This window comes from Tenrec ecaudatus, chromosome 14 (assembly GCF_050624435.1).
Source record: "Tenrec ecaudatus isolate mTenEca1 chromosome 14, mTenEca1.hap1, whole genome shotgun sequence".
NCBI lineage: Eukaryota > Metazoa > Chordata > Mammalia > Afrosoricida > Tenrecidae > Tenrec > Tenrec ecaudatus.
In genome coordinates, this window is record NC_134543.1 from 69031358 (window position 1) to 69057750 (window position 26393).

The 26393-nt window shown below is 43.3% G+C and overlaps 1 protein-coding gene across 1 annotated transcript in view; it reads left to right on the top strand.

The window, feature by feature from the left end:
- SLC25A21 (solute carrier family 25 member 21) overlaps nucleotides 1–26393 on the top strand; it is a 584085-nt gene that overhangs the window by 530140 nt on the left and 27552 nt on the right. Inside the window, exon 7 of the mRNA XM_075530895.1 lies at nucleotides 6999–7163. Coding sequence (XP_075387010.1) covers nucleotides 6999–7163 — 165 coding nt within the window. The remainder of the gene's footprint in view (nucleotides 1–6998; nucleotides 7164–26393) is intronic.

Genomic DNA, 26393 nt, shown 5'->3' on the forward strand with positions numbered 1-26393 from the left:
AGAAAACGAGGTGATCTTCTCTTCCTCAAGAGCAAGGATGTTTTTCTACCTAAATGTAGCAACTGGGTCTCACCTTTTATAACAAAGCTGTATTTTTTTGAAGCTTCCGATATGGACACTGACTTCATTGTGCAAAGGTCTCATCCGGTTTGCTTTTCAGCCATGTGATGAAATCCAATACAGCACCTTTATTCCATTGGCTCCAAAATGCAACAGAATTCACCTTGCCATAGGAAGTGAGAGAAGGAACACATGTGGAGTGTGCTTTCTTCTGACATGGTGAACCTAGAGCGCTTAGCTGGCCTTAATGAGAGAGGAAATCCACTGACTGACGTGGCCCAGAGCCCATACCTGTTGTACCCTGATGATAGCTATTTACCCAGAGGTTGCTGGCTGCCCAATTCTTCTGAATATGATCTCACAAGCTAAGCAGAGCCAAGTAGAGTTTGGATGGAAGTACTCCAGAAAAAAATAGCTCAGGCTGCCATAACTCATCTCCATGATTTGTTGGTAAGCCTGGAGTCTCCAAGGGAGGAAGCAGACCCCAGAGTGGTGCCTGCGAGCACGGTTCAGACGAGAGGTCTTCTTTTTTAAAAATCAACCCACTTTTAGACTTTTTAAATAGCTGTTTGATTCCATGTTTATTCCATGTTCCATACTATTCAATTATCTGCAGATCTCTCCAAATAAAAATATGTGTGTCTAGAGTACAAGTAAGATTCTGTGCTCGGCACCTCATACAGAGCATGATAACTAGAAGGTACTCGGCAGATACTTGTTGGCTGTCTGAACACATGAAAGGGTATGGAGTTGCCAAAATGAGCAGTTGGAAATAGCCAAAGTCAAAATTAAAGAAGTCTTGGAGTTACTTCGAATGGAACTACTTCTGGCAGCAAGCAGTGGCGTGAGAATGTCTATAAACCAATATGGAGAGCAGTGTGGTTTCACTGCACTGTGCCCCCCCTCCCCCATCCACATAGTCTTCCTGACTTGCAGCTCTGGTGCAGTCAATGAAAGGTGCACCTGGGAAAGTTAGACTGCAATCTGGCCCACAAATGGTAACTAGATATGAAAATTGGAGTGAATCTAAATAGTAAAGGGAAACGGAACTAGGCTCCCCCCCACCACCCCCAGACCTTCTGGGGTCGATAGTATTGGAATCATTTGGCTGGTGATGCTAATCAGTCACCATTTTGTTTTGAAATGGAAGCCCAGTAATCAAATAACTTTAGTAAAATTCCCTGTGTTTACAGAGATCTAGTCAAAATGAATCTGTATTTCCCTACTTAAGCATCCTAGTGGAAGTTATATTTTGCCTTTCTAATTCAATATTTGCTTACATGTATGTGATACAGTGCCCCCTGAATGAAACAAACAACATACTGTCATATGTTTTTTAGGAATTAGAGTTCAGATTTTTTCTTTATCTCAAGGTCCCAAGTTGCTAGAAAAAATATGTTTTTGCTATGATGTGTCTGTTATTTATATTAATTGGATATCAAACTGAAAATCTTACTGATTGTGCAATAAGAATTGATGTGGAAAGGACACAGAATTAGATGCAGAATTCTGACTAAGCTACTTACAAGACTTTTTCCTCTGGGGATGTCACCCTCATTTTCCTCATGCAAAAGAAGGAGGCTAGGCCTGCTGAACACCATGCAGGGATGCTGAGAGAACTAATCAGGGAAATTGGTTTTGGCTGGAAGGATTGCGCACTATGTGTATGTACACATGGAACACATTTGTAGCCAGCAGAACACTGGTTTGGGCTGTGAAGTTACTCTCCCTTTGTGGCCTTCAACACATCACTTCACCCCTAGGGCTTAACTGTCTGCTTCTGTCAAGTGAGGATAAGGGTTCCTATCTCACACACTTGTTGCGAGGATTAAATAAAGTTCTGAACATTTATGATAATGGAGGGTGTTCCATTGCATAATGTATACGAAAGACCAGAAGAGGATCGATGCCTTTGACTTATGGTGTTGGAAAAGCATACTGAATGTACCATGGACAGCCAGAAGAATAAACAAATCTGTATCGGAAGCCATACAGCCAGAACACGCCTTAGAATCTAGCTTGCGGGACTTTATCTCACATGCTTAGGGCATGCGATTAGGTAGAGCCAGCCGCTAGGAAAGTTCATCATGCTTGGTAAAGAGTCTGCAAAAAAGAGGAAGACCTTCCACAATGGGCTCAAACATAAAAACAAACGTGAAGACGTTCGACCGCACTCTGCTTCGTGCCGTTGCACAGCGAGTCTATAGACAGAACCAAGCGGACAACGCCTAACCACCACACTGGTCCAGTACTGCTGACGTACAGGAGTGTGCTCTCCAGACGGGGAAGCCATGCCAACGTGGAGGCCTGCTTGGTCAGCTCTTCCTTCCCAAGCGGCGCTCCCATGAGGACTACTTCTACATCCCAGACACTTGTGCAGAGGGTTCTTTTGGAGTGGACACTTGAAGGGAAAGCAGGGGCCAATTTACAGAATCCTCTACTGCTTCTGGAAGGAAGTCCCTGTGGGTGTGTAAGGAACTCTCTAGCCCCGAACTGGATTTGTTTGGGCGTCAGATTATATTTCTGGTCAACTTCCACCTAGTAGTCCCCAGAACTCTGGGGCAAGGGAAGGGCAGCCACGTGGAACGGGAAGGAAGACACTAGTAGTGCACATTCTTCCTCTCCCTCAGAGCAAAGCCTCCACCTTTTGTCACTGACTTCAACTTTCTCCAACCACACAACATACTATCTGGTGTTTTACTGTGAGGTTCCAACTCATAGCAGCCATCTGCATGGCAGAATGAAACACTGCCTGGTCCTGAGCCATCTGAACACGCATTGTTAGAAGGCACTATGTCATTTTTGCCATCACTATGTCAATCCATCTCCTTGATGGTTTTCCTCTATTTTGCTTTACCTTCTATTTACCAAGCATGGTGTTCTTTCCCAGGGACCGGTCCCTCCTGATAACATGTGCAATGTATGTGAGACAAAACTTTACCATCTTCTCTCTAAGGAGAGCATTAATTGTCTAGTTATTTATTTTATTATTATCAGCAAAAATTCCATTGCTAGTATTAGCTAATGTATGGTGAATTTAGTTTGGGATGCATTCTTTAACTAATGTAGTCTTCACAACAATCCCATGAGCAACACCTTCCTGACATGATCACTGAAGACAAAATGGGTGCATAAGCAAATGTGGTAAAGAAAGCTGATGGTGCCTGGCTATCAAAAGATATATTATCTGGGATCTTAAAGGCTTGAAGTTAAATAAGCAGCCATCTATCTGAGAAGCAATAAACCCCACATGGAAGTAGCACACCAGCCTGTGTAATCACAAGTTGTCTATGGGATTAGGTATCAGGCATCAAAGACCCAGAACAAAAAAATCATATCAATGTGAATGAGGAGGGCAGAGTGGAGACCTAAAGCCCATCTGTAGACAATTGGACAACCCATTACAGAAGGGTCACAAGGAAGAGATGAGCCAGTCAGGGTGCCATATAGCACCGACAAAACACACAGCTTTCCTCTAGTTCTTCAATGCTTCCTCCCCACGCTCCCACTATCATGACCCCAATTCTACCTTACAAATCTGGCTAGACCAGAGCATGTACATTGGTACAGATCAGAGCTGGAAATACAGGGAATCCAGCACAGATAAACCCCTCAGGACCAATAATGAGAGTAGGAATACCAGGAGGAGAAGGGGAAGGTGGGGGGATAAAGGGGGAACCAAACACAATGATCGACATACAACACCCTTCCAGGGGATATGTGCAACAGAAAAGTGGGTGAAGGGAGACATCACTCAATGTAAGACATGAAAAAAATTATAAATTATCAAGGGTTCATGAGGGAGGGTGGGGAAGGGAAGGGGAAAAAATGAGCTGATACCAAGGGCTCAAGTAGACACAATGGATGGATGGATGGATGGATTGTGATGAGTTGTATGAGCCCCCAATAAAATGATGTTGAAAATTCCTATGAGCAAGATTCTAGATAAAGGGGCCCTGTGGCATGTCAGGTAAGCGTTGGATTTCTCACTACCAGATTGCTGTGGGTTTTACAAGAAGAAAAATGAAAATCAAAAAGGTTTTAATACTTGCAACAAGCTTAAAAGTGATAGAGCTGGAACTCAAAATGGGGCTGTCTAGCTCTGAGCCCCTGTTTCTAGTGCTATTCTCTGATTTACTTAATCATAGCGAGATAACAAAGCACTTAGTTCAAATCTATGTCATACACTCCACACCCACTGCAAGATCTAATAGAATTCTCTTTCCAAGATAAATGATGATAAGGTGATGTTTGATCAAGTAATTCTCAGTCCAATTGTCCTTGTCTCCATGATTTAGCACAGCAGGATTTTTAAACAATCAAAACACATGTGGACCTGGTCGTTGTTTTTGGTTTTGGGTGAATAGCCATGTTAATCTGCACTTTTATTCCAAGATAAGGATTCCTCTCTTGTTCTAGAGCCGAGATGGCCTCTGAGTTCCCTGTCCATGCAGTGCCTCGGGGTGAGGGTGGAGTTTGTATACAAGGAGCACTGGTCTTGGGTAGCTTGAGCTGGGCAGCTTCGCACCTGCTCAATTCCTCCCATCTCCAGGAAGGTCTCTTCTCAGCCAAAGAGAGCAAGAGGGGCCCAAAGGATCTGTGTTCAGTCCTCTTGGTCTGTCTTGTTCAACTTGCCCTAGAGTGTATTTTGAAAAACAAAATAAATTATTTGGTAAACATTGTGCCGTATACAAAGAAAGAAGTTCCATTTTGCAATGCAGAGAGTGAACAGGAACCCTCTGAGAACTTTAGATTTACCTAGATGAGGTGTATTTTATTGTTTAAAGAAATATTCTCTCGTGGCGTTTTTTTTTTTCATGTTACACAAAGGATTTCCTTAAGGTTAATGTACTTTGAAATAGTTTATCCTCGTAAATGAAAAAGATGTGGTTGAATGTAGAATTGTAGCTAGCTAGTTTTTTAAACATTGATCAGCAACAACTGTGTTATTTACTTATAAGCAAGATCATTTAAATATATCATATTAATTACCCATTGCTGTTGAGTTAACTCTTAGTTTAAGCGACACTACAGAACAGAGTAGAATGGGCCCTGTAAGGTGTCCAAGGATACGATCTTTAAGGAAGCAGACTGCTATATCTTTCTCCAGCTGAGTGACTCGTGCTAACCTGGCAGTCAGCAGACAAATGCTTAAAGTCTGGGCCACTAGGGCTCCTTATCCTATGAATTACCCACTGCCTTCAAGAAAATTCCTCCTCATAATGACCCTGTAGGACAGAGAGGGACTACTCCTTAAGGCTTGCAAGATGAAATCTTTATGTGAGCAAACAGCCTTATCGTGCTTCTGTGGGACAACTGGTGGTTTTGAACCACCAATCTTAAGGTTAGCAGTCCATCCTTAGGCACATCAGTCCCTTAGGACCCTCCAATAACTGCTCCCGGTGAAATACCAGGCAGATATCTTGTTGGTACTTCTTTCCTCTTGAGGGAAAAATCAAAATAGTAATTATTCTCCCCTACTTCTTATTCGGTTAGAATATGAGACATGGTGGTTACATACGTTCATATCAACTTGAAACTTTCAAAGGGTAGGGGTAGTGTTCAGCCTGTCACTCAGGTAACAGCCTGACCTTCTCAGAAGGAGGCTCCTGGGGACCTCCCCACTCTCCCTCCCTCCGCCTTGGCCTTCTTGCTGAGGAGTCGTGCTGAGACCTGCCAAGGCTCTGTGAACCACAAGACTTTGCACCCACAGGCCTGTGATCTTCCTGCATTCTGCATCATTGCATGTGGCTGTGTGAGTCTGAAGAGGGATTTATGCACTAGTATCAGACTTATGGACTTGATCTGGACTGGGCTGGGAGGTTTGCTTGATATATAATGACTTCCTGACATAAAGCTCTCTCTTACACATATATGAGTGTCACTTAAGATGTTTCTCTTGTCAAACCAGCCGAACGCAAGACACCACAATGTCATTGGTGCACCTCCTCCAGAAAGAAAATAATCATTCAATCTTAAAAAAAAAAAAGTTCTATCTTTTTTTTAAACCCACGTGAAGTATTGTAATTGTACTGTAATTCATGGTAAACCACAGGGCAAACTGATGTGAGCTCTTGAACAAGTTCTAAAAGTAGCAACAAACTAGACTCCAACAGTCTAGGCCATGTAGGTACATGGCTCTGGAGTAAAATTGAAAATTTTCAAAGGATATTTTCCAGATAATGATGGTTTCATTTGTTTGTACATATACTTACGGATCTCAAATAATTTCTAAATTGTTGTGACGGACAGGATTGACTCTTCCATCTCACAAGTTTGCTGACCCTGGTCTGGTCTTTTCAATCTTCGATAATGCATCAGAGGACTGGAAAGGAGTAAATTCAAAGTAACCCAGTACTCCCAACACCAGCGGTTTGCCATTTCTTTCAGTGAGTGATCCATACAATCATTGTCCACCTCCTTGAAGAAGCCTACAATCAACGGCTGTCTATCCACAGCCGAGGTCTAATCTGGCATCCCTTCAAATCATTCAGGCAATGGTATACAGACAAATGGTAACATCAACTTTTGAAAAACAGATGTAGAAAGGGACATATGCTGGATACAAAAATCACATGAAGGACCTAGCCTAACCCTTTTGGATTGTGCCTAGTTACGGATTGCTGACTGGTATCCATGGCCACCCTCCTCCTTTACATGACACTGGCTTCACTCATTCCACCAGAGCGGGAGGGGGGGGGGTTGTTTTTGTTTTCCTTCGCCAGCTGTCTTCCGTGTGAAGTCTGTTGTTCTGCATGTAATTTCGTTCACTTAATGGGGCTTTCTAATGTCCCAAAGCCCAGGTCTCTACATGATTATTCACAGTTAGAGAGGGAACATCCCTAATCCTTCTGATGGGAAGGAAGACTAGGACAGTCATACATTTTCTTTCACACTCCCAAACATGATGTTTCTGGCTTTGCTTGTCTCTTCGGCAGCAACCATCCACTCTGGGATATGCAAGGCAAATCGTCAAGAAAGAAGGCTTCGGGTTCCAGGGCCTCAACAAAGGGTTTACCGCGACTCTGGGACGCCATGGGGTTTTCAACATGGTTTATTTTGGCTTCTACTTCAATGTCAAAAACATCATTCCTGTCCATCAGGTAACTATTTAATATGTTAAAATCCGGGAGGAAAAAATCCAATCAATGATAATAGCTATAGATGTGGAGTCACTTTGGAATGCTAATCTAATGGTCAACTTATCTAATATGATTCTCATATCGATTTCATGCATTGAGTGTTCTAACCTGGAAACTGAGGCTTGGAAAGATCAACTACATTGCAAAAGGTCACAAAGTCACATCGCAAATAGCAAAGCAGAGATCTGAGCCCACATCAGATGCCAAAATACAGCCCCTTGAGGGATATAACCATTACACCTGAATGTTTTCAGATTGTCTCTAATAGAAATTACTATCAATATGTTATTTCTTTATTTTTATCTCGTTGTTGTTGTTGTTGTTTTGTTAGGTGCCATTAAGTCAGTTGGAACTCATAGTGACCTTCTGCCCAACAGAACCATCCACACAATTGTTCCTGTGCTTGAGCCTATTGTGGCGGCCATGATGTCAACCCATCCCCTCAAGGATCTTCCTTTGCCACTGCCCCGCTACTCTACCAAGCATGATGTCCTTCCCTAGGAACTGGTCACTTCTTCCAACGTATTGAAAGTATATGAGACGAAATCTCGCCATCCTTGCCTGTAAGGAGCACTCTGGTCACACTTCTTCCACGACAGCTTTGTTTGTCCTTTTAGCAATCTGTGGCACTTTCAGTATTCTTCTCCAGCACCACAATTCAATGCATCAGTTCTTCTTCAGTCTTCCTTACTAAATCTCCAACTTTCACATGCCTATCAGGCATTTAAAAACACCAGGGCTTGGGTCAGGCACCCCTTTGTCCTCAACGTAACATCCTTGCTCTTCAATACTCTAAAGAGATCTTATGCAGCAGGTTTGCCTAATGCAACGTGCCTTTTGTTCGCTGGATTGCTGCACCCAGGAGCACTGATTGTGGCTCCAGAAAAAACAAAATCCTTGATAACTTCAACCTTTTCTCCATGCATCATGACATCACCTATTGGTCCAGTTGTGAGGATTTTGGTCTTCTTTACATTGACTTGCAATCCATACTGAAGGCTGCAATCTGATATGTATAACTTTCTTCTAAAAGTTGAAATATTAATGTCCCAAATAAAATGTTAGCCTATAGGGAAAAGATGTCAACCAAACATTTAAATTTTACATGCATAATAATTCCGCCCCCCCCCATAATAATTTTTTTAATTCACTTGGACTGATTAGTGTAGAAGGCGCCCTGGTGGTGCAGTGGATAACTAACTGCTAATTACAAGGTCCAGAGTTCAAGCCCACCAATGGCTCCCTGGGAGTAAGATGAGACTTTCTCTTCCTGTAAACATTTATTGTTTCAGAAACCCAAAGGGGATTTTTTTGTTCTGTCCTGCGGGATCACTGTGCGTCAGAATTGGCCGAATAAGGTAGGGTAGGTAGTCATCAACACTAGTATAAATGGCTTTGTTGTTTGTTTTTATTTTAGTAATATATTTAATATTTTCAAATATCAATGATCAATGACTTTTTTGGTTTTGTTTGGCCCCTGTGTCTATTGTTGCTATTGAGCAAAACAGTCCTTCCATAATTTTGATGAATACAATTCTATGACTCTTACTCAGTTCCAAATTATGCGGCAATTCTTCTCCTCCTCTTCTGAGTTGTTCTTCCTTCACTAAATTAAACCACTGGCCCCTAGGTTTTCTATCTAATCTTCTGAATTGCTGTTGCCAAGTTGATACTTACAGATAGTTCTTAAAAGAGTATATTGTTCAAAATAGCATCTGCCTTTTTATGTGGGATATAAATAATAATGAAAAATACCTCAGTGGTAGTTTACAAATGCCAGGAGAGCTTCAACGCCTCGATTAGATAACAGTAGAATCTAATCTGTTTTAAAATCAGCCTCGTTTTGGTTGTAACATCACAGCACTTCACCCAACCATGAAATGTCTTGCTTGCAATCCTGGAAAGCGCCAGTGGGGGAACATTATCACCATGCAGGTGGATTCCCGTGGAGGCTCAAGTCTTCATTTCACTTCATTTTGCGGCATTTTATAAGTCATAAAAATATTTCAGTTATGGCTGTCATCAGATTCTTCATTCAAGCTGGACCTGCCTGTTCCAGCTCTGCCCTGTGCTACAGTACAGGCCAGAACATGTCTCCAGGCGCAGCTGACTGCAAGGCATGTTCCACATTAACCATCTGTTGGCATTGCCGCAGCTTCACAAACCACAGTTGTTAACCAAGTTTCACTTTATTCGGAAATCTCTTTTATTGAGTGGAAGCTGGTGTTTCACTGGTCTCAAAGCACAGCTGACAGGTCACAGTGCCTATTGACAGACAATTCTCACCCGTGTGTCCCTGAAGGCGCTCCTGCTTTAGCTAATGATCGTATAAAGACTCGGGTCCTGGGTGACATCAGAGAGGTCCACCCTGAGGACTTTGAGGTCCTTTTTCACAAAGGCTCATGACATTATTTGTGGAGCCCAGTGAAAAATGAAAAGGTGGCACCCCTTGTTCAAAGATCACCTAACACTTCATGACTACAGTAGAGCCTTAAACCAAGCCCAGCTCTCATCCCAGGACAGGGCCCTCGTGAGAGTCCCATCCCATGAAGATGGCCCTGAGGCGTTAAACCATGTAACATGGGAGAAGGGTCTGCCTCCATTTCTACAGCTATACAAAGACAGACATTATACACAAGGAGATTACGTATATAAATATTCATATTTTTATTTATATGTTTATGAATTATAAAACTGGATCGTACTCAACCATTAAGGAAGGGAGGGAGGGAAGAAAGGTTTGTTGTTTGTTTTACTGAAGAACTATGTTGGCATAGAAGAAGGTTACTCACCAAGGAAAAAGAAAGGGACAGTCGGCCTAAGCCACATATCTGCACACCAAGCCTGGAGGATGCTGTCCCTGCCCAGAGCTGCTAAGGCAAAGAGAGGGCTACAGGGCTGACAACAGCTCATGACATGCTGTCCCCTTACTGGAGCATTCTGTAACAAAGGACAATAATGGGGACCCACGGTGGGGAGGTAGTGTGGTCTGAACCCCCTGCAGCAGGGCAAACCAAGAAGGGAGCATAACAGATCAGCAACTGGAGCAAATCCAAACCACAAAGGCCCTAAAGTCCCCACAAAATAGACTTCAGGCTAGGAGGAGCAGCCGCCAGAACTCCCCCAGGGAGTTAGTCATAAAGGTCAGTGGACAGACCTGGAACTATGTATCTTCTTTTTTTCTTTCCTTTTTTGAAAATCTTTTGTTGTCTTATTGCTTGGTCTATGTCGTTATTGATTTGCCTACTTATGTAAGACAGGCATGGGAGGTAAGCTCAGGAAGAAAGCAACGGGGCCAACAACCCTGGTGGGTCTTGGGAGGAGAAGAGGGGGGGGAGTAAACACCATAGACAGGGGAACAACTAGGGAATTAAAACCAGCAAGAAGGTTGTAGAGATCCTGTGGGTGTTGGAGCAACAGCAATCTAGCCGAGAGGAGTACTAAGAGGTGGAAGTAGGGGGAGCATGCCGGTGGTGCTGAAGGAAGGCAAAAGGAAACAGGAAGGCTTTAGGAAGCAAAGCTATGGATAGAGGTATCAGCATAGGTGTGCACATATACATGAATCCATAAAAATAGAGGTATTGGCCTATGTACATATAATTGTATGGCAATACACTAAGGTTGTGGACCTACCTTGGACCTCAGCTCATACCCCCCCCTCAATACAAGAACACTTGGTTCTAAAAGCTGTCATTTTGTGAGGCTCACCACCCCGCCACCCCCAGCCCCAGCACAATCGCTAAAGAGAAAATAGGTGCATAAGCAAATGTGGTGAAGAAAGTGGATAGTGCCCGGCTATCAGAAGATATAGCATCTGGGGTCTTAAAGGCTTGAAGTTGAATATGTGACCATCAGGAGTGAAGCAACAAGCCCACATGAAAGAATCACACCAGCCGGTACAATCATGAGGTGTCGTCAGGACTGGGTAACAGGCATCAAAAGATCCATAACAAACAAGCAGAAACATATTTTTGAGAATGAGGGGAGTCAGAGCAGAGACTCAAAGCCCATCTGTAGACAATAGAACACCCCTCCCCCCACAGAGGGGTCCCAGGGAAGGGATGAGTCAACCAGGGTGCAGGAAAGCACAAATGGAACACAATATTCCTTTGGTTCCTTGAGGTTTCCTCACCCCCCACTATCATGACTCCAGTACTGCTTCTTACTCTAGACTAGACTGGAGCATGTGCACAGGTAAAGATAAGAGATAAAAGTTCACAGCACACAGAATCCAGGAACAGGGATGGGAATAGTGATAGCAGAAGGGTAGGTGGAAAAGGGAGAAAGGAGAGGAGGAAGGGAGAACCAATCACGCTGATCAACATATAACCACACACACCCTTCCAGGGAGGAGAACAACAGAAACCATAGGGGAAGGGAGAGAGCGGTCAGTGTGAGATTTGAAAATAATAATTTATAATCTATCAAAGGGCCATGAGGGTGTTGGGGGAGGGGAAAAAAGATGAGCTGATCCCAAGGGCTCAATAGAAAGTAAATGTCTAGAAAAGAACGATGGCAGCATATGTACAAATATGCCTGATATAATCGATGTATGGATTGTTATAAAGAGCTGTAAGAGCCCCCAATCAAGTGATCTTTTAATAAAAAGAAGATCACTAGATTAGTTGACAGTAGTTTATGAAGTACAGTCTTGGAAACTCATAGGGGCAGTTCTCTCTTGTCCAAATAGGGTCTCTATGAGAGGGCATCGACTCAGTGGCAGTGAGAGTGAACCTAGCTAGGACAGCACCTCGCGAAACACCTACAGCTGGAGGATTTGCAGCCATTCGCTCTGTGAGTAGGACCAAAAGCAAACACTGATCAGAGGGGAAAATTAGGAATTTTCAGATCATCTATAATACAATATCGTCTTTATACTAAGAAAGTTAAATATTTATTTGGGGAAATGATTCTGAAAATCGAAGCTCCCGTATTGCCAAGATAAGTTTTCCCCAATTGCCTCAGTAGATCGCTGAAGCAGACACGTTGGTGTCTAAAATCCCAATGGCTTCAGTGGTGCAGACAGGATCCCACGACCCAGGAAAACCTCTGGAGAATACGGGGCAGCAGAAGGGGTGGGATGTGAACTGTTCTTCCCATGTCTTAGTATATGCAGTGTCTGTCTAATTTTTGTTAATTATATTCACTGGAAGAACCCTGGTGGTGTAGTGGGTACTACGGGCTGTGAATCACAAGGTCACCAGTTCAAAACAATCAGCAACTCCAAAAGAGAAAGACCAGTCTTTCTACTCTCATGGAGTTGCCATCTCAAAAACCCATGGGGCCCGTTTTACTCTGTCCTCTTGGGTCACTGTATATTGGAATCGACTTGAGGGCAGTGAGTTTGGTTTGGGGGTGTATTCCATGGAGAACCTCTCAGTTTGCAAAACGAACACTCTATTAACTAGCATTTCCTATATCTAGATTACACTAGTTAGCAAGTGATTAATTAAGTAATAGTACCCTGCAAAAGTCTCCAGTATCATCTGGGATTTCTTTAAGGATACATTCTGTTTACTCTCATTTCAAACTTAATTTTTTATTTTGCTGTAATTCTTATAATCTGGAGAGTTTTTGACTAGAATACTTCATTCCAACATCCACAATTAAAACACCAAGCAATGAGAAATTTTAGTGGAATATCATTTGTCATTGAAAGCAGTGATCGTTCATAAAACTCCCCTGCAATCTATTATTTGGAGACACTAGTGGAGAAAGCCAAAGCACTACTTTCTGCATATTTGACTATTAGCAATTCGACAGTGCTCAAATGCACCCACTGGCTCAGAGGTAAGTTTCTAAGTAAACAGAATGGATTCCCTTCCATTTAATGCTCTGGGCACCTAGCCCCCTATGTGGTGGGGGTGAGCGTTACAATCAATGACATGAAACAAAATATGTATGAATTGTTGAATGGAAAATTGACCTGCTCTGTAAACCTTTACTCAATCCACAATAAAAAGTTCAAAACTAAAAACAAGAGCCACTCCAAAACTCTTCTTGGCTTCCTCGCGGATCTTTAGATAAAAATAGAACCCTTGGCATGCTCTGCAAGAGCCACCACAATATGACCCCCGTGTGTCCCGCTAGGCACCTCCCTGTATGCACCCTTTGGCTTTAACAACATGGGCTATCTCTCTTTCCTTTTATACAAGGCACCCAGCTCCCTCCCTTTTCAGAGTTTCTGTACAAGATGGTCCTTATGGCTGGATTGCTTCTTCCCATCTGTCACCTACGGAACTGCTATCAGTATGGGTTCTAATTCATTCTTTAGGTCAAATGTCACCACCTTTGTATCAGTTGGACTGAAGAAAAAGCATAGTGTTCACTCAAAAATTATTTCAGTGCAAAATGCCAGGGCCCTGGACTCCAGTACTCATGGCAGATATTAAAAGTGAACAGATAAAGAAATATTCAGGAAGCACAATATATTGAATGTGGTGATGGGAATATGTATGCATGTTGAGCAAAAGGAGGGTGTAAAGATGGACCAATAAACAATATCATGATAAATGGAGAAAAGGTTGGCATTGTCAACCTCTTGCGTGGGTTCTCTATCAACACCCATGGAGCACCAGTCCAGGAACCAAAGAGCAGATTGCATTAGGAACATCCACTACAAAGCACCTCTGTAAGATAGGAGAAGCAAAGGTGTCACCTTGAAGACCAAGGTGTCCCAGATCCAAATCATTGCATTTTCTCTGGCCTCATATGCGTATGAAAGCTGGACACTGAACAGGGAAGGCTGGGGAAGAACTGATGCACTTGGGTTATGGTGTTGTCAAAGGATTTTGAAAATACCAGGAACAGCCAGAAGAACAAAAAATTCTGTCTCGAAGGAAGTAAAGCTAGACTGCTCCTTAGAAGTGAGGATGGTTGTTTCCCGCCTCATGTCTTTTAGATGTGTGAGCAGGAGGAGCCCGTCCCTGGAGAAGGGTGTCAAGATTGGTACAGGGACAGTGAAAAAAGAAGATGACCACGGAGGCTCAAAATAGGTGTAAGGATGATGCAGGACCGGGCCGTCTTTGGCTCTGTCATGCCTCCCTAGGAGATGGAGTCAGCTCAGCAGCACCTAAGAGCAAAAGAGGATGCCTAGGTTTTCTGTTTTTATAGCTGAAAGGATGACGATGCCATTCACTAAGGAAGAACACCATTGAAAAATAACGAGGTTTGCACAGAACAGTATGAGCTCAGCACAGACCGCGTGAGTTGAACATTTGGAATGTCAAGGTGCACATGTTGAGTTGCGGGTTGGCTTTGGGTTCTGGAGTTCAACCAGATCTGAACTGGAGATGGATGCGTAGACATTATCACCATATCTGGATGAGGGGAAAAGACTGTCCCTTGCCAGTTGGATGAGCTGGGGCCATTCACTTTCCTGCTTAGAGCTTCAGTTTTTGAATTGGTGGATGGAAAGTGAAAACTATTCCTTCTGCCTGATAAGTCTGTGTTAAAATTTAAAGTAAACAATATAGGAAGTCATTTGTGGACTTTAAGGTGCCATAGAAGAAGTCTTTAGTGTAGTGGTGCTGATACCCAATGATGGGTAAAGGGACTGAGACAGTGGTGCTGAGGGGGGAAATCGTCTGTGCAGTTCCTGAAAGGCACCAATGGTTAGTACCTGACTACTAGCCAAAAGGCTGGAGGTTTAAACTCACCCAGAGGCCCCTGGTGAAGCAGTTCTACCAGGCCCACATAGGCTCTTCAGGAGTCAGAAGGCAACTAACAACGTAATTGCATAAGGAATTTTTCTCCAGAACTATTCCCTTTGAATTTAAATGGACACCATAGTTTGGGGCAGGGGGGTGGGGTGGGGAATTGTTTCTCTCCTTGCTTAGAACAAAGTTATTGACTTTATGTGTTCAGTAATCTAAGCCTGATTCAAAACTGGGAAACCAGTGTTCGTTAAATTTAGACCATAATAAACCAATCCTTTGTGAAGGGGAAGGTATGACAATCATTTAAACATGTTGAAGAACGTCATCAAGTTGTTATAAACGGTGATGAGGAGGCGGTGTTCCTTGAAGGCTTTATTCCGTCTTTGCTGTGGGCTGGCTGTCTCTGGCCGTGTACTGTGACAGTTTGTTTACAGGGTTATTGCTTCAATTCCCTCACCTAACAATTGATCAGCCTGTTCTGCCAAAGGAACTTGAGGTTTCACCAACTCTAACTGACTGGCATAAGATATGTCTAGCTTTTCTTTAATGCGATATTTTTCAAAAATCTATAAATTGTCTTGCAATGTTTTCCATTTTCTAAGTATTTGATTTTACAAGAAAATGTTCATAATGATTATCTCTGAGGAGTGAGAATTGGGAAGAGAGAGAGAGAGAGAGAGAGAGAGAGAGAGAGAGAGAGAGAGAGAGAGAGAGAGAGAGAGAGAGTGTGTGTGTGCAAGCAAGAGAATTTGAGACAGAGCAGGAAACAGCAAACAGAAACAAAGAGAAAGTACTTTGTCTTCATAGCACCTTTTTACCCTCAGCATGTATTTTTAAAATTATTATAAGGTAAATTAGTGAGAAGTTTAACTTGACCTTGAAAATAGAGTGCCTAGTTTGTCTTTTTTTTCTGATACTCAGTTCTAAAGCTGTATCTGCAGAGGTGTGTTAGGCAGAGTTCTCTAGAGCAACAAAACCAGGACACTTAGGAATATACATATACATACATACAGTGAGAAGGACTGTAACAGCTAACTAGTCCATATACCTGTACAGTGGGCTCAGTTCAATTCACTTTCATGAGACAGTTCATACACTGGCAGTCAGTCCTTCAACTCACGAGGGCTGCTGGGTGCAAGTCAAGGAAGCAGACAGCTGAGTCTTCTGCAGAGTAATGCAGGCAGTCTGACCACAGGCAATAAACAGCAGGGCAGGTCACCACTAGTCAGCCAGATGACAGGGTTTGACAGCCCCCAGCTCAAGCGATGTATCCACCAGCAGTGTGACTGCTGGAGAGAACCAGTTTTCATATGTTCAATCACTTTCATTGAGCAGTTAATATACAGAAAGCCCTTCAAGTCATGTGGGTTGCTGGTCCAAGGCAGGCAAGACAGGCAGAGTCTGCCCAAAGGCAGCAGACAGGAAGGTGAGTCAGCAAGTCAGTCACATGGGAGCTTAGCCAAGCAGGCCCCCATGGGATCTCGAACTCAAGGATCCACCAGCCTCAAGCACAAGCAGTGTCTATGCCAGCAGTGTGGCAAAGCAGGTCTCAAAGGTGCCTCAAGCTCTAGCGACAAGATCCACAAATAGTGCATCACACGCTCAGACAGCAACATGCTGGTGCAATCTCCAGGAAGGAAGAGAGAAGGGGTGGGCCTTGGAAAACATTTCTCTTGTTGCCCGTCAATCTAGCTGCCACCTGATTAAATTCGGCCCACATGTTCCTATCGTCCTAGTTGGCAAAATCAACCTAACCATCACATGAGGTCGGAGTGCTTGAGCAGTAAACACAGATAACTGAGGTCCGACGTCCTGAGGGAAGGGTGGCTTCTTAACTGTAACTCTTCAGATTTGTGATCTCTTATAGATATCTTTTCCAAATTATCAAAGAAATGTCCATGTTACAGTGTGCTCTTTTTAAAAATATATATCACTTTATTAGGGGCTCTTACAGCTCTTACCACAATCCATCCTTTGTGTCAAGCACATTTGTACATATCTTGCCATCATCATTTTCAAAACATTTGCTTTCTACTTGAGCCCTTGGTATCACTTCATTTCCCCCCCGCCCCCATAGTAAAAGCCATTTTTGTAGACTGATTTTACCTGTTCTTTATCACAATAACTGTCGTCTTCAAAGAAGGAAACAGAATGGGAAGTTAAGACCCAAAGGTAACTTTAACTGAAATGACTTATCTCAGAGCACAGAGCAGGGAGCAGGAGAGTAGAACCAGTCAGAGCTCTCTTCTGTGCGCCATGTGTTCTTTAGTTGTACATGTTACCATATATATATATATATATCTTTATGCATTCCATTTCTCTTTTTTACCATTTTTATGGGGGCTCATACAATTCATCACAATCCATACATGCATCCACTGTGTCAAGCACATTTGTACATTGGTTGCCATCATCATTCTCAAAACATTTTCCTTCTCCTTGAGCCCTTGGTATCAGCTCCTCATTTTCCCCTCCCTCCCCGCCTCCCTCTTTAAAATGGTGACAAAATATAAATAAGCTAAATGGTCAGGATACCCAGATAATGTAACTAGATTCCTCTCTGCCTTGTTCACACCTACAACCCCCTTTTCACAGCTTTAATCTGTAATCCATAGAAATGCAAAATTCTAAGGCACAGCTCTGAGATAATTGGATATTCCCAGTTTGAAATGCTACTGCATATTATCTTCCTTCAGATTTATTTTGTACAGCTAGCTGTTTCTACTGCATGGTCAATAAGTGGCTACAATAGAGAAAAGACTGCTTTGGATATTAACTAACCATAAAATTTATGTATTGGAGGCATTCATTTACATCTTGCCATAGGTGGAATGTCAGCCTGAAGAATTATCCCTTCAACCCCAGAAAGAAGCTGTCGCTTCTCAAACTAGAAACAGATATAGATTGATTCAAATGCCGACATCTTTTTCAAATATCCAAAGGAGTAAGCTTTCATTACAAAAGTGATTTGTTTTTTTCATTCCCGTTCCAAGTTGGGGATGTTCAGAGCCATTTTTTTTACAGTGTTGACACATAGATGAGAATGTTAAGATTAAAGTATTGTATGTCCTTAGTAAGTATGTCTCGTGTTTCAATATTGACTGCTTTTCGTGCGTTCTAGAAGTAAAATGCTAGTAGAAATTGCTGTCCGGAGCTCACGACTGGCAACAGAATTAAACTGTGCTTCTAGTTGCCTCCTAATTAAAGATGTTTGCAGCTCATTTTGCCAAACACAATAGATCTTTTGTGTTGAATCTCACCATGATATAAATGACATATGTGGGTTAGAAATCTTCTAAGGGAGAACCATTTTTCATATGTTCAATCTTTCTTACTTAATAAGCCATTGTAGACCTGTCCCTGTGGTCATTTTTACTACAGACGGCATTAAGTCCCACATAGTTGATTCTCTGCTAGTGTAATGTCTATAGAAGATTGCCTTTTAGAAACGCAAATGTTTTTCTTCTTTAGTTTTTAGTAACTTATTTGTTTTGTAAGTTCTCTGGAAAGTCTGAGGGTGGTTCCAGACATGCTTCAGTTTATCAGAAGGATGCGGAAATGTCTTCATTTCGTGATTGAGCACTGCATCTTTCCCCAAGGTGTACACGGAGCTGGATGAAAAATGCACCTTGGGGTTGAAGCAGAACACGTGGGCTGAGCTGTCTGCATTTTGAAGAGAGTAACCTCAGTAGAATTTGACCATAATGGCATTTAATTTATGACCATAGATTTTTCTGATTGTCTCTTAGCTGATCATTAGTCTTGCCAATTGTCCGGTGATGGAAGGGCGAGGGCATTAGTTTCATTAAGAACAACTCTCCTTTCTAGGAACCACTGGAGGAGAAAGGGAAAACTGCAAGCACATATTACCTGTCAAATTCCAAGATGTGTGACAAGATGCTATGGTGAAAGTGGTATCTCTCATTGTCAGTTTGCACAGACTCCCTGGAGTGTGAGTGTGTGTGTGTGTGTGAGTGTGTGTGAGGGTATGTGTGAATGTGTGTGTGAGAGTGTGTGTGTGTGTGTGTGTGTGTGTGTGTGTTGGGTGGAGGGGAGAAGGCAGGGGTTTGGAGGGTGATAGGCAGGGGAAAAGTAAGCAGGAGTTCAGACTCTTTCTTAAATAAACTTCAGGCCAAAATTTTCCAGTCAGGCACCACCCAAGTGGATGGAAATGAGGTGCAAGTAACTTTAGATTCTCAATGGGTTTCTTCTATGCCTTCTTTCCAACATTATTCATGGCCCATCGGCCAGGGCCTAGGCAGCATTTTACAAATCATCAGCACTGCCCCTTCCTTAAGGGCGTTACAGTTTCGTAGACGAGACAGATGGAGGCAGTGGTGCTTCCATGGCAGAATTCTCACCTGTCCTGCAGAAAACCGAGGTCCCAGTCCCTGCCAAGGCACCTCACGTGCAGCCACTTATTGGAAGCTGATGAGCTGCTGGAGGAAGGTCTGGAGAGCTGCTTCTGACTCTCAGTCAAAGGAAATCCTGTCGAGCACAGCGCTCGGACCCCGGCCATCCATGAGCATGACAGGGTTTACTCCCTGTGTATGGGCTCCCCATGAGTCAGAGACAACTCCCTGGCAACTGGCTTTTAAAGGAGGCAGACCATAAACAAATCGTTGTACAGGAGGTGAATCATGGCAGTTGTGATAAGTGCCATAAAAGACATTGTCAAGCTATTAAGGAAGCTGCTGGCAGTGTAGTGCATTACACCTTGGTCTGCTAAGCAACAGGTCAGCAGTTCAAATCCACCGGCCACTCCACAATAGAAAGATGAAAGTTTCTGCTCCTCAGCTTCTGCTTCTCAGCGTCAGAAACTCAAAGGGCAGTTCTACTCTGCCCTACAGAGTCACTATGAGTCAGAATCAATTCAGTGACAGCGATTTTGGTCTTTGGTTTATCAAGCTATTAAAATGTCTAACAAAGAATTATTATTAAATGTATAACCAAGAATTTGATATTACACTGTGTAACCAAGGGGGCAAGGGCATAGGAAAGGTTTTCCTTTAGAAAGCAAGTGGAGCCAGGAGGATGAGCGTTAAACTGAACCATTGACCAGGAAGCTTCTCCTTTCTCTGACAGAGCAGCTGGTGGCTTCAAACTGCTGACCTTGTAGTTAGTAGCTCACTGACTAGCCCACCACACCTCAGGACTCCTTAGGATGAGGGTTAGCTGGGTCAAATGAAAGACTGTATGGATGAATGTCTGCAGAAAGAGACTTAGGGGCCCGGGAGAACGTAAGGAATTCAAAAGGACCTGACAGGGGAAGCTGGTGGGAAACAGGAAGCTACAACACAAGTGAAGGACAAAGAACGGCCTTAGAATTGGTTGTGGTTGTGGTTGCTCAGAATTGAATATGATTGAACTATTGACAAGTATGATATTGGAAACTGTTACAAACAAACTAGAAAGAAAGAAGAAGAACAGGGATAGCCAGTGCACTGGAGGGAAAGGGCAGCAAAGGCTACAGAAGTTAGCTGGGCCAGCCTGACTTACCCCTGTAATCTTAGCAGGTTAACCCACGGCCATTGATTTGATTCCAATATTGAAACCCTGTACAGGTTTTGGGAAACCGTAAATCTTTTACATGAGCAAGCAGCCTCATCTTTGCCCTTTTCGAGCCGCTAGTGAGTTTGAACCCCTGACCTTGTGGTTAGCCCCAACACTTCTCCAACGGCTCCACCAGCGCTATACCTCACTAATGATTTTTAACTGAAGGTAGAGTTCTAACAAGTACATTACACAAGCAGAGCTAAATCGGCATGGGAACATTTCCTTTATAAAAGATCTCCAGAAGTAGCCTCTAATGAAATAAACTTGCTTCAAAGAATTCCTCTTCTGGACTAGCTGCCTACCTCCATATCAGAGCATCTCAGTGTTCCTTGCCCTGCCTTCTCAACCTTTCGAAATTCGCTTTGGGAGCCTGCGTTGTTAGTTTTCCTCAGGATCAGTGCCTTTACTGAGGCAAGAAACAGATCGAACACGCCAAGACAGAAAATATTCACAAGGTTCCCCAGGAACCACATAAATAGTTGCCTTCACTTTGTAGGCTAATACTCATCGACTCCTGGAAGGTATTTGCATTTTAGAAATAGTAAAGCAATCGCGTTCCTGCTTAAACCATAACCCATTCTACCGTTGTACGTATTCTATCGTTTGGGCTAAATGGGTAAGACCTTTGAAATAATTTCCCACTTGACAACACTTTAAAGAACAGATAGCTTTTGGGGGCGGGGGGGGGGCAATTTCATGGCTATTTTCTGAATGGCTACATTGAGACGTGGAGCTTGTAACAAGAACTTTGATTTCCTTCCAAAGCCCAGAGCCTTACAAGGATAGGATCTTGGGAATAGGCCGCATTCCTTAAAGAATGCTTATCAAGTAAACCATCTCCTTTTAGCTAGTGACCTTCTGCGGAGGGAAGAGCTAACATTTCCCAAAATTATCTGACATGAAGAGAAGACAAACACGACTAGATTCTGCTGATAGCTGTGAAGTGGAAACAACTGTGTTCTTTAATTAAGTTTTCACTGGGGACAAAACAGCGAGATGCCATGACGTCAAGGGTGGGGGGCGGGTACTTTAGTGAGAGTGTCCGGACAAGAGGAGAAGAGCCAAGGGTAGAAGGGCGAAAGGTATGTATTGGGAGCTAACACTAATCTCTACCCTGAGCTGACTTGGACCCATTAAAACAAACAATATCCACATGCAAATTTCCTCTTTAAAAAAAGGGGGGGGCAGCTCATTCTCCCTCAAGCTGCCTCTTTGTTCAGTTACCAGGAGGCAACTATAATTTTAATGACCACATCATTTTCCTGACCACCACCGCCAGCTGTGGGCAAGCACCATGGTGAGCTGCTACTGTTTGCCTTGTGGTTGCTGCCAGGTGCTTAACTAGTGTGTGCATGCACCTCCTTTGTAATTTGCTACTGAGTCCTTGATTCTTTGTTTATTGTGTTTATAAAGGAGAGAGGAAGTATTTATTAGATGGCGACGATGTGTCAGGCCCAAATATATACAGCATAGAAGTGACGGGGGGACACCCCTATGTTTGCAGGGGCTCTTGAGGAAGGCTTCAGAGAGAGTCAGAGGTGGAGGCGGAGGCGGAGGTGGAGGTGGAGGTGAAAGGCAGCTTGCAGGTCCCCACCTTCACTGGATGCATGACAGTCTGAACGCGGAGCTCTTAATAATTCTACTGCTCTGGCTGTTAGTGTCATTCCGTTAATTTGCTACTCATTGTGAGCCCGTGTGATGGAGGAGCACCGGCGCACTGTCACCTGGACGAGAGCGCATCATCAGGTCTTGCTCCCACACAGCCACTGGGTAGGTTTGAAGTGGTCACCTTTCGGTTAGCAGCCATTGCACCACCGGAGAGCTCTTACTCACTCTGCTCCACTCCTGCAAATGTGTCACTGTGTGTGGCCTCGAGTCTTCTCCTCTTCAGACTCTGCCCACCATGCCCGGTCCTCTGAGAAACCTGTCCCTCTCACCACAGATGCCATCTGGTTCATCGGTGTCGGAACCGGGCATTACACTGGAGTTTTGAATTGGTCCATCATGAGTGCGCTAGGACCCAGATCTCTGTGATCTGAACACACACATGCCTGAGTTCAGGCAGTGACTACAGAATCTGATTGTTGGGAAATGTGTCCAGAGGCAAGGATACGGGTGTTCTGTGTATATTAGACTATCGGCTTAGATAAACCTTTGCAGTCAGTGAAAACCCCCAGATTACCTAAACTACAGTCAGGCCTCCCTCATCTTCAGCGTGTACAGTTGCCTCCATTCAGAATTTTACATCCATTTTGCTTAAATTGCATCTTGTGAGTTCAGGCAGTGCTAATCATTTGTAATGCTGAGTCCCGCATCTCTCATGCAGCTCCTCCTCCCAGCCTTCACTATCAGCAGATATCATAGCAAGCCTTCCACATGTTCACCCAGTTCACCTAGTCCCTTTTTAGGCTGCCGCATGGACACGTCTTACCATAGAAGTGCCTTCTGTTTAACCAGACGAGAATCCCTCCTGCTGTCCTCTCATCATTCAATCACTTTGTCCTGAGAGACCCTTTCAACTGGTTTTTTGAAGTCAAAATGTGCAGGGTGATTGAAAAGGAAATTAGAACTTTCAAATGGGGTACTAGAGTGGATGTCCTGAAATGTTTTCTTGTGGGGATACATCCATAGCCTCGTATGGGCATCACCTTTTGTTCACAACCTTGAGGAGCTGAAGGGCTGCATCGTGACCACTGCTTCCGCTGTGCGGTAATGTACTACAAAGACCCAGGGGAACAAAAGCATGGAATTTGTGGGTGCCATTAGTACACATTGAGCATTTGTAAGATTTGTAGAAAGTCATTTCCATAATATTACAAATGCTCAATTTGCACTAATGCCCCCCCCAAAAAAATCCTATTTGAATTGGTTTTGACCGTATGTTTGTTGTTGTCGGATGACATCAAGCAATTTTAACTCAAAGCAAAAGTCCATGTACCAGAGTGGAACTGCCCCAGAGAGTCTTCTTGGCTTTAATCGTTGAGAAGGTAGATGACTCGTTCTTTCTCCATGGGGCCATAGTGTGAGTCCAAACCACCAACCTTTGGATTATCAGTCAAACAGTGCACTGTTTGAACTACCAGGATTCCCTGACTACATGTTTAAAATTAATTATTGAGTACTGAACTTATAGAATGTCCCATTCTTTTTGAAACGCCTGTTGTGGCATGACATTCCCTTCCACAAACATTGCACTAGCATTTCACTGGGTAGAAGGAGCAGAATAAAAGAGTTCTGTAAAGAATATGAATATATGAATATATATATATATATATGAAATCATCAAAATGATTCTGAATGCCTTTTGTGTTCTTTGCTTTTTGCTCCTTGCTTTTCAATTTTTTTATAATCCACAAAAAGCTTTAAATTTTAAAAAAAAAAGGTGATTTTAAAAACTTGCATGGAGTCCCCATTGCCTGTGAATAAAGTTAGCTTGCTGACCAAAAAAAAAAAAAAAGAATTACTTTTGTGATACCTTGAAAATTATCTGAGTTCTTATACCATGGTCTTCCATTTTCTTATCCAAAGGATTTGGTGGTAATCTCCTAGAGTTGCTTCTGAAAAATAATTTTAGATCTTCAAGTGGCAAAACTCCTCATATTTTAGCAATTCTTGATAAGCACCAGCAAATCCACTCTCAGCTAACCCAAGGCCATCCAAAAACCGATCATGTTCCAATCGGTGTGCTAATTTTAAGGTTGTCTGGGGATGTAGAGTGGGCCAACTTCAATTTAGGTCATTACGGAACTCTTGTTAAAGTGGCTCAACCTAAATCAGAGAGGATCTCAGAGTTGGTGTGTTATCAGGTCGAATTAAAGAGTAGATGAATTGCAAGAAGCAAAGGAAATGTGATTTGGGTTGGCATGAGATGGGAAAAGGATTCTAGGAGACTTACATGTCCATGCTAACCTTGAGCTCCTTTAAATAAAAATCCTCATCCCTGTCTACCCTGCTAAGTCTAGCTCTGTGAGGAGCAGCAACTTGCCCAATCTCCTCCCAGTCCTCCCTAGCAAATCCTGCTCCCCGTCTTCTGTAACCCCTCCCTCCTTCTGTCATGGCTCTTGTGGAATGTCTTCTTGAAGATGCCAGACCCTAATTACAAAGGCCTGTGAGATGGGCAAAAGGCTCACTGTTTATCAAACAGGAAGCCAGCTGGCCAATCACTAAGCAGGGCATCAGAGCCCCTGGCAGAGAAGGTAAATGGTGATGCATGTGCTTCTTTTCATCAAGATACTGTGCCTCTGTGCATATTAACTCCTCGAGAGCCATCGCCTTAACGTCCTGATGCTCTTGTTAGCTGCTGGGTTTGGATGAGATAGTTAAATTAGCTACAAAGATATGTTGGGTTTACTGTTGGCTGTTTTGAATTATATGATGACTTGGTTGCCTTTCGTTGCTCTTTTAAAGGTTGTGGAATGTCATAATGACTGCCAACCCTTTGTGGCCCATTTATTAAGGTCTCTTGTGAAGCTGTGGAGAAACTATAAACAATGTGTCCTTTTAAGAAAACTCGTCGATCTCCCTAAAAAGAGACTGGTGAACCTGCCTCTGCAGTTCTGTCCTCACACAAAGATTGGATGTGATGGAACCCGCCAGGCAGTTCTAGTAACAGAGCCTGGTGTTTAGCTCCAAGTGTGGTACTTCCTGCTTCGCCATGGCCCTTGCCCGCTTACCCTCTCTGTGTATCAGCCCTCTCCTGGGTCAAGTGCAACTACCTTATAAATAATTGCAGGGGAATTAAACTCTGAATATTTTACTTTGTGTTGATATCACAGAATAAAGTATGGAATTGTTCTTGATATTCAGGCCACTCAGCTCCAGTTTAGTTGTAAGCGGCATCTTTTTAAAATAATTTTTGGGGGGCTCATACAACTTTTATCACAATCCATACATACATCCATTGTGTCAGGCACATTTGTACAATTGTTGCCATCACATTCTCAAAACATTTTCTTCGTGCTTGAGCCCTTAGTATCAGCTCATTTTACCCTCCCTCCCACACCCTTCCTCTGTCACGAAGCCTTGGTAATTTATAAATTATTATTATTTTTTCATGTCTTACTGTCAGATGTCTCCCTTCACCCACTTTCCTGATGTCTGTCCCCCGGGGAGGAGGACACATGTAGATCCTTAAAATCAGTCCCCCCTTTCCAGCCCACCCTCCTTATGCCCTCCCAGTGTCGCCACTCACACCACTGGTCCTGAGGGGATCATCCTCCCCGGATTCCCTCTGTTTCCATGTTCCCATCTGTACCAGTGGGCATCCTCTGGTCTAGCCAGACTTGCAAGGTAGGATTCGGATCATGATGGGGGAGGGGGGAGAGCATTTAGGAACTAGAGGAAATTTTTATGTTTCATCATTGTTATATCAAACACTGACTGGCTCCTCTCCTCCCAATAACCTTCTGTAAGGAGATGTGCAGTGGCCTACAAATGGGCTTTGGGTCTCCACTCTGCACCTCTCCCCTCAGTCACTATGGTAAGATTTTTGTTCTAATGATACCTGATCCTTTCAATAACTTGTGATTGCACAGGCTGGTGGGCTTTGTTGCTTCTAAGCCAGATGGCCTCTGGTTTACCTTCAAGCCTTTAAGACCCCAGATACTGTATCTTTTGATAGCTAGGCACCATCAGCTTTCTTCACCACATTTGATTGTTCACCCACTTTGTCATCAGTGGTTGTGTCAGTAAGGGGAGCATGATAGAATGCCAATTTAATGGAATAAAGTATTCTTGCATTGAGGGCGTACTTGAGTGGAGGCCCAATGTCCTTCTGCTACCTTAATACTAAACCTATAAATATAGGCACATAGATCTATTTCCCAATCCTCATGTATAAATATATTTCCATATGTACATGTCTTTATCTAGACCTCTATAAATGCCCTCTGCCTCCCAGCTCTTTCCTCTATTTCCTTTGACTTTCCTCCTGTCTCACTATCATGCTCAGTCCCCACCAGGGTTTCAGCAATTCCTC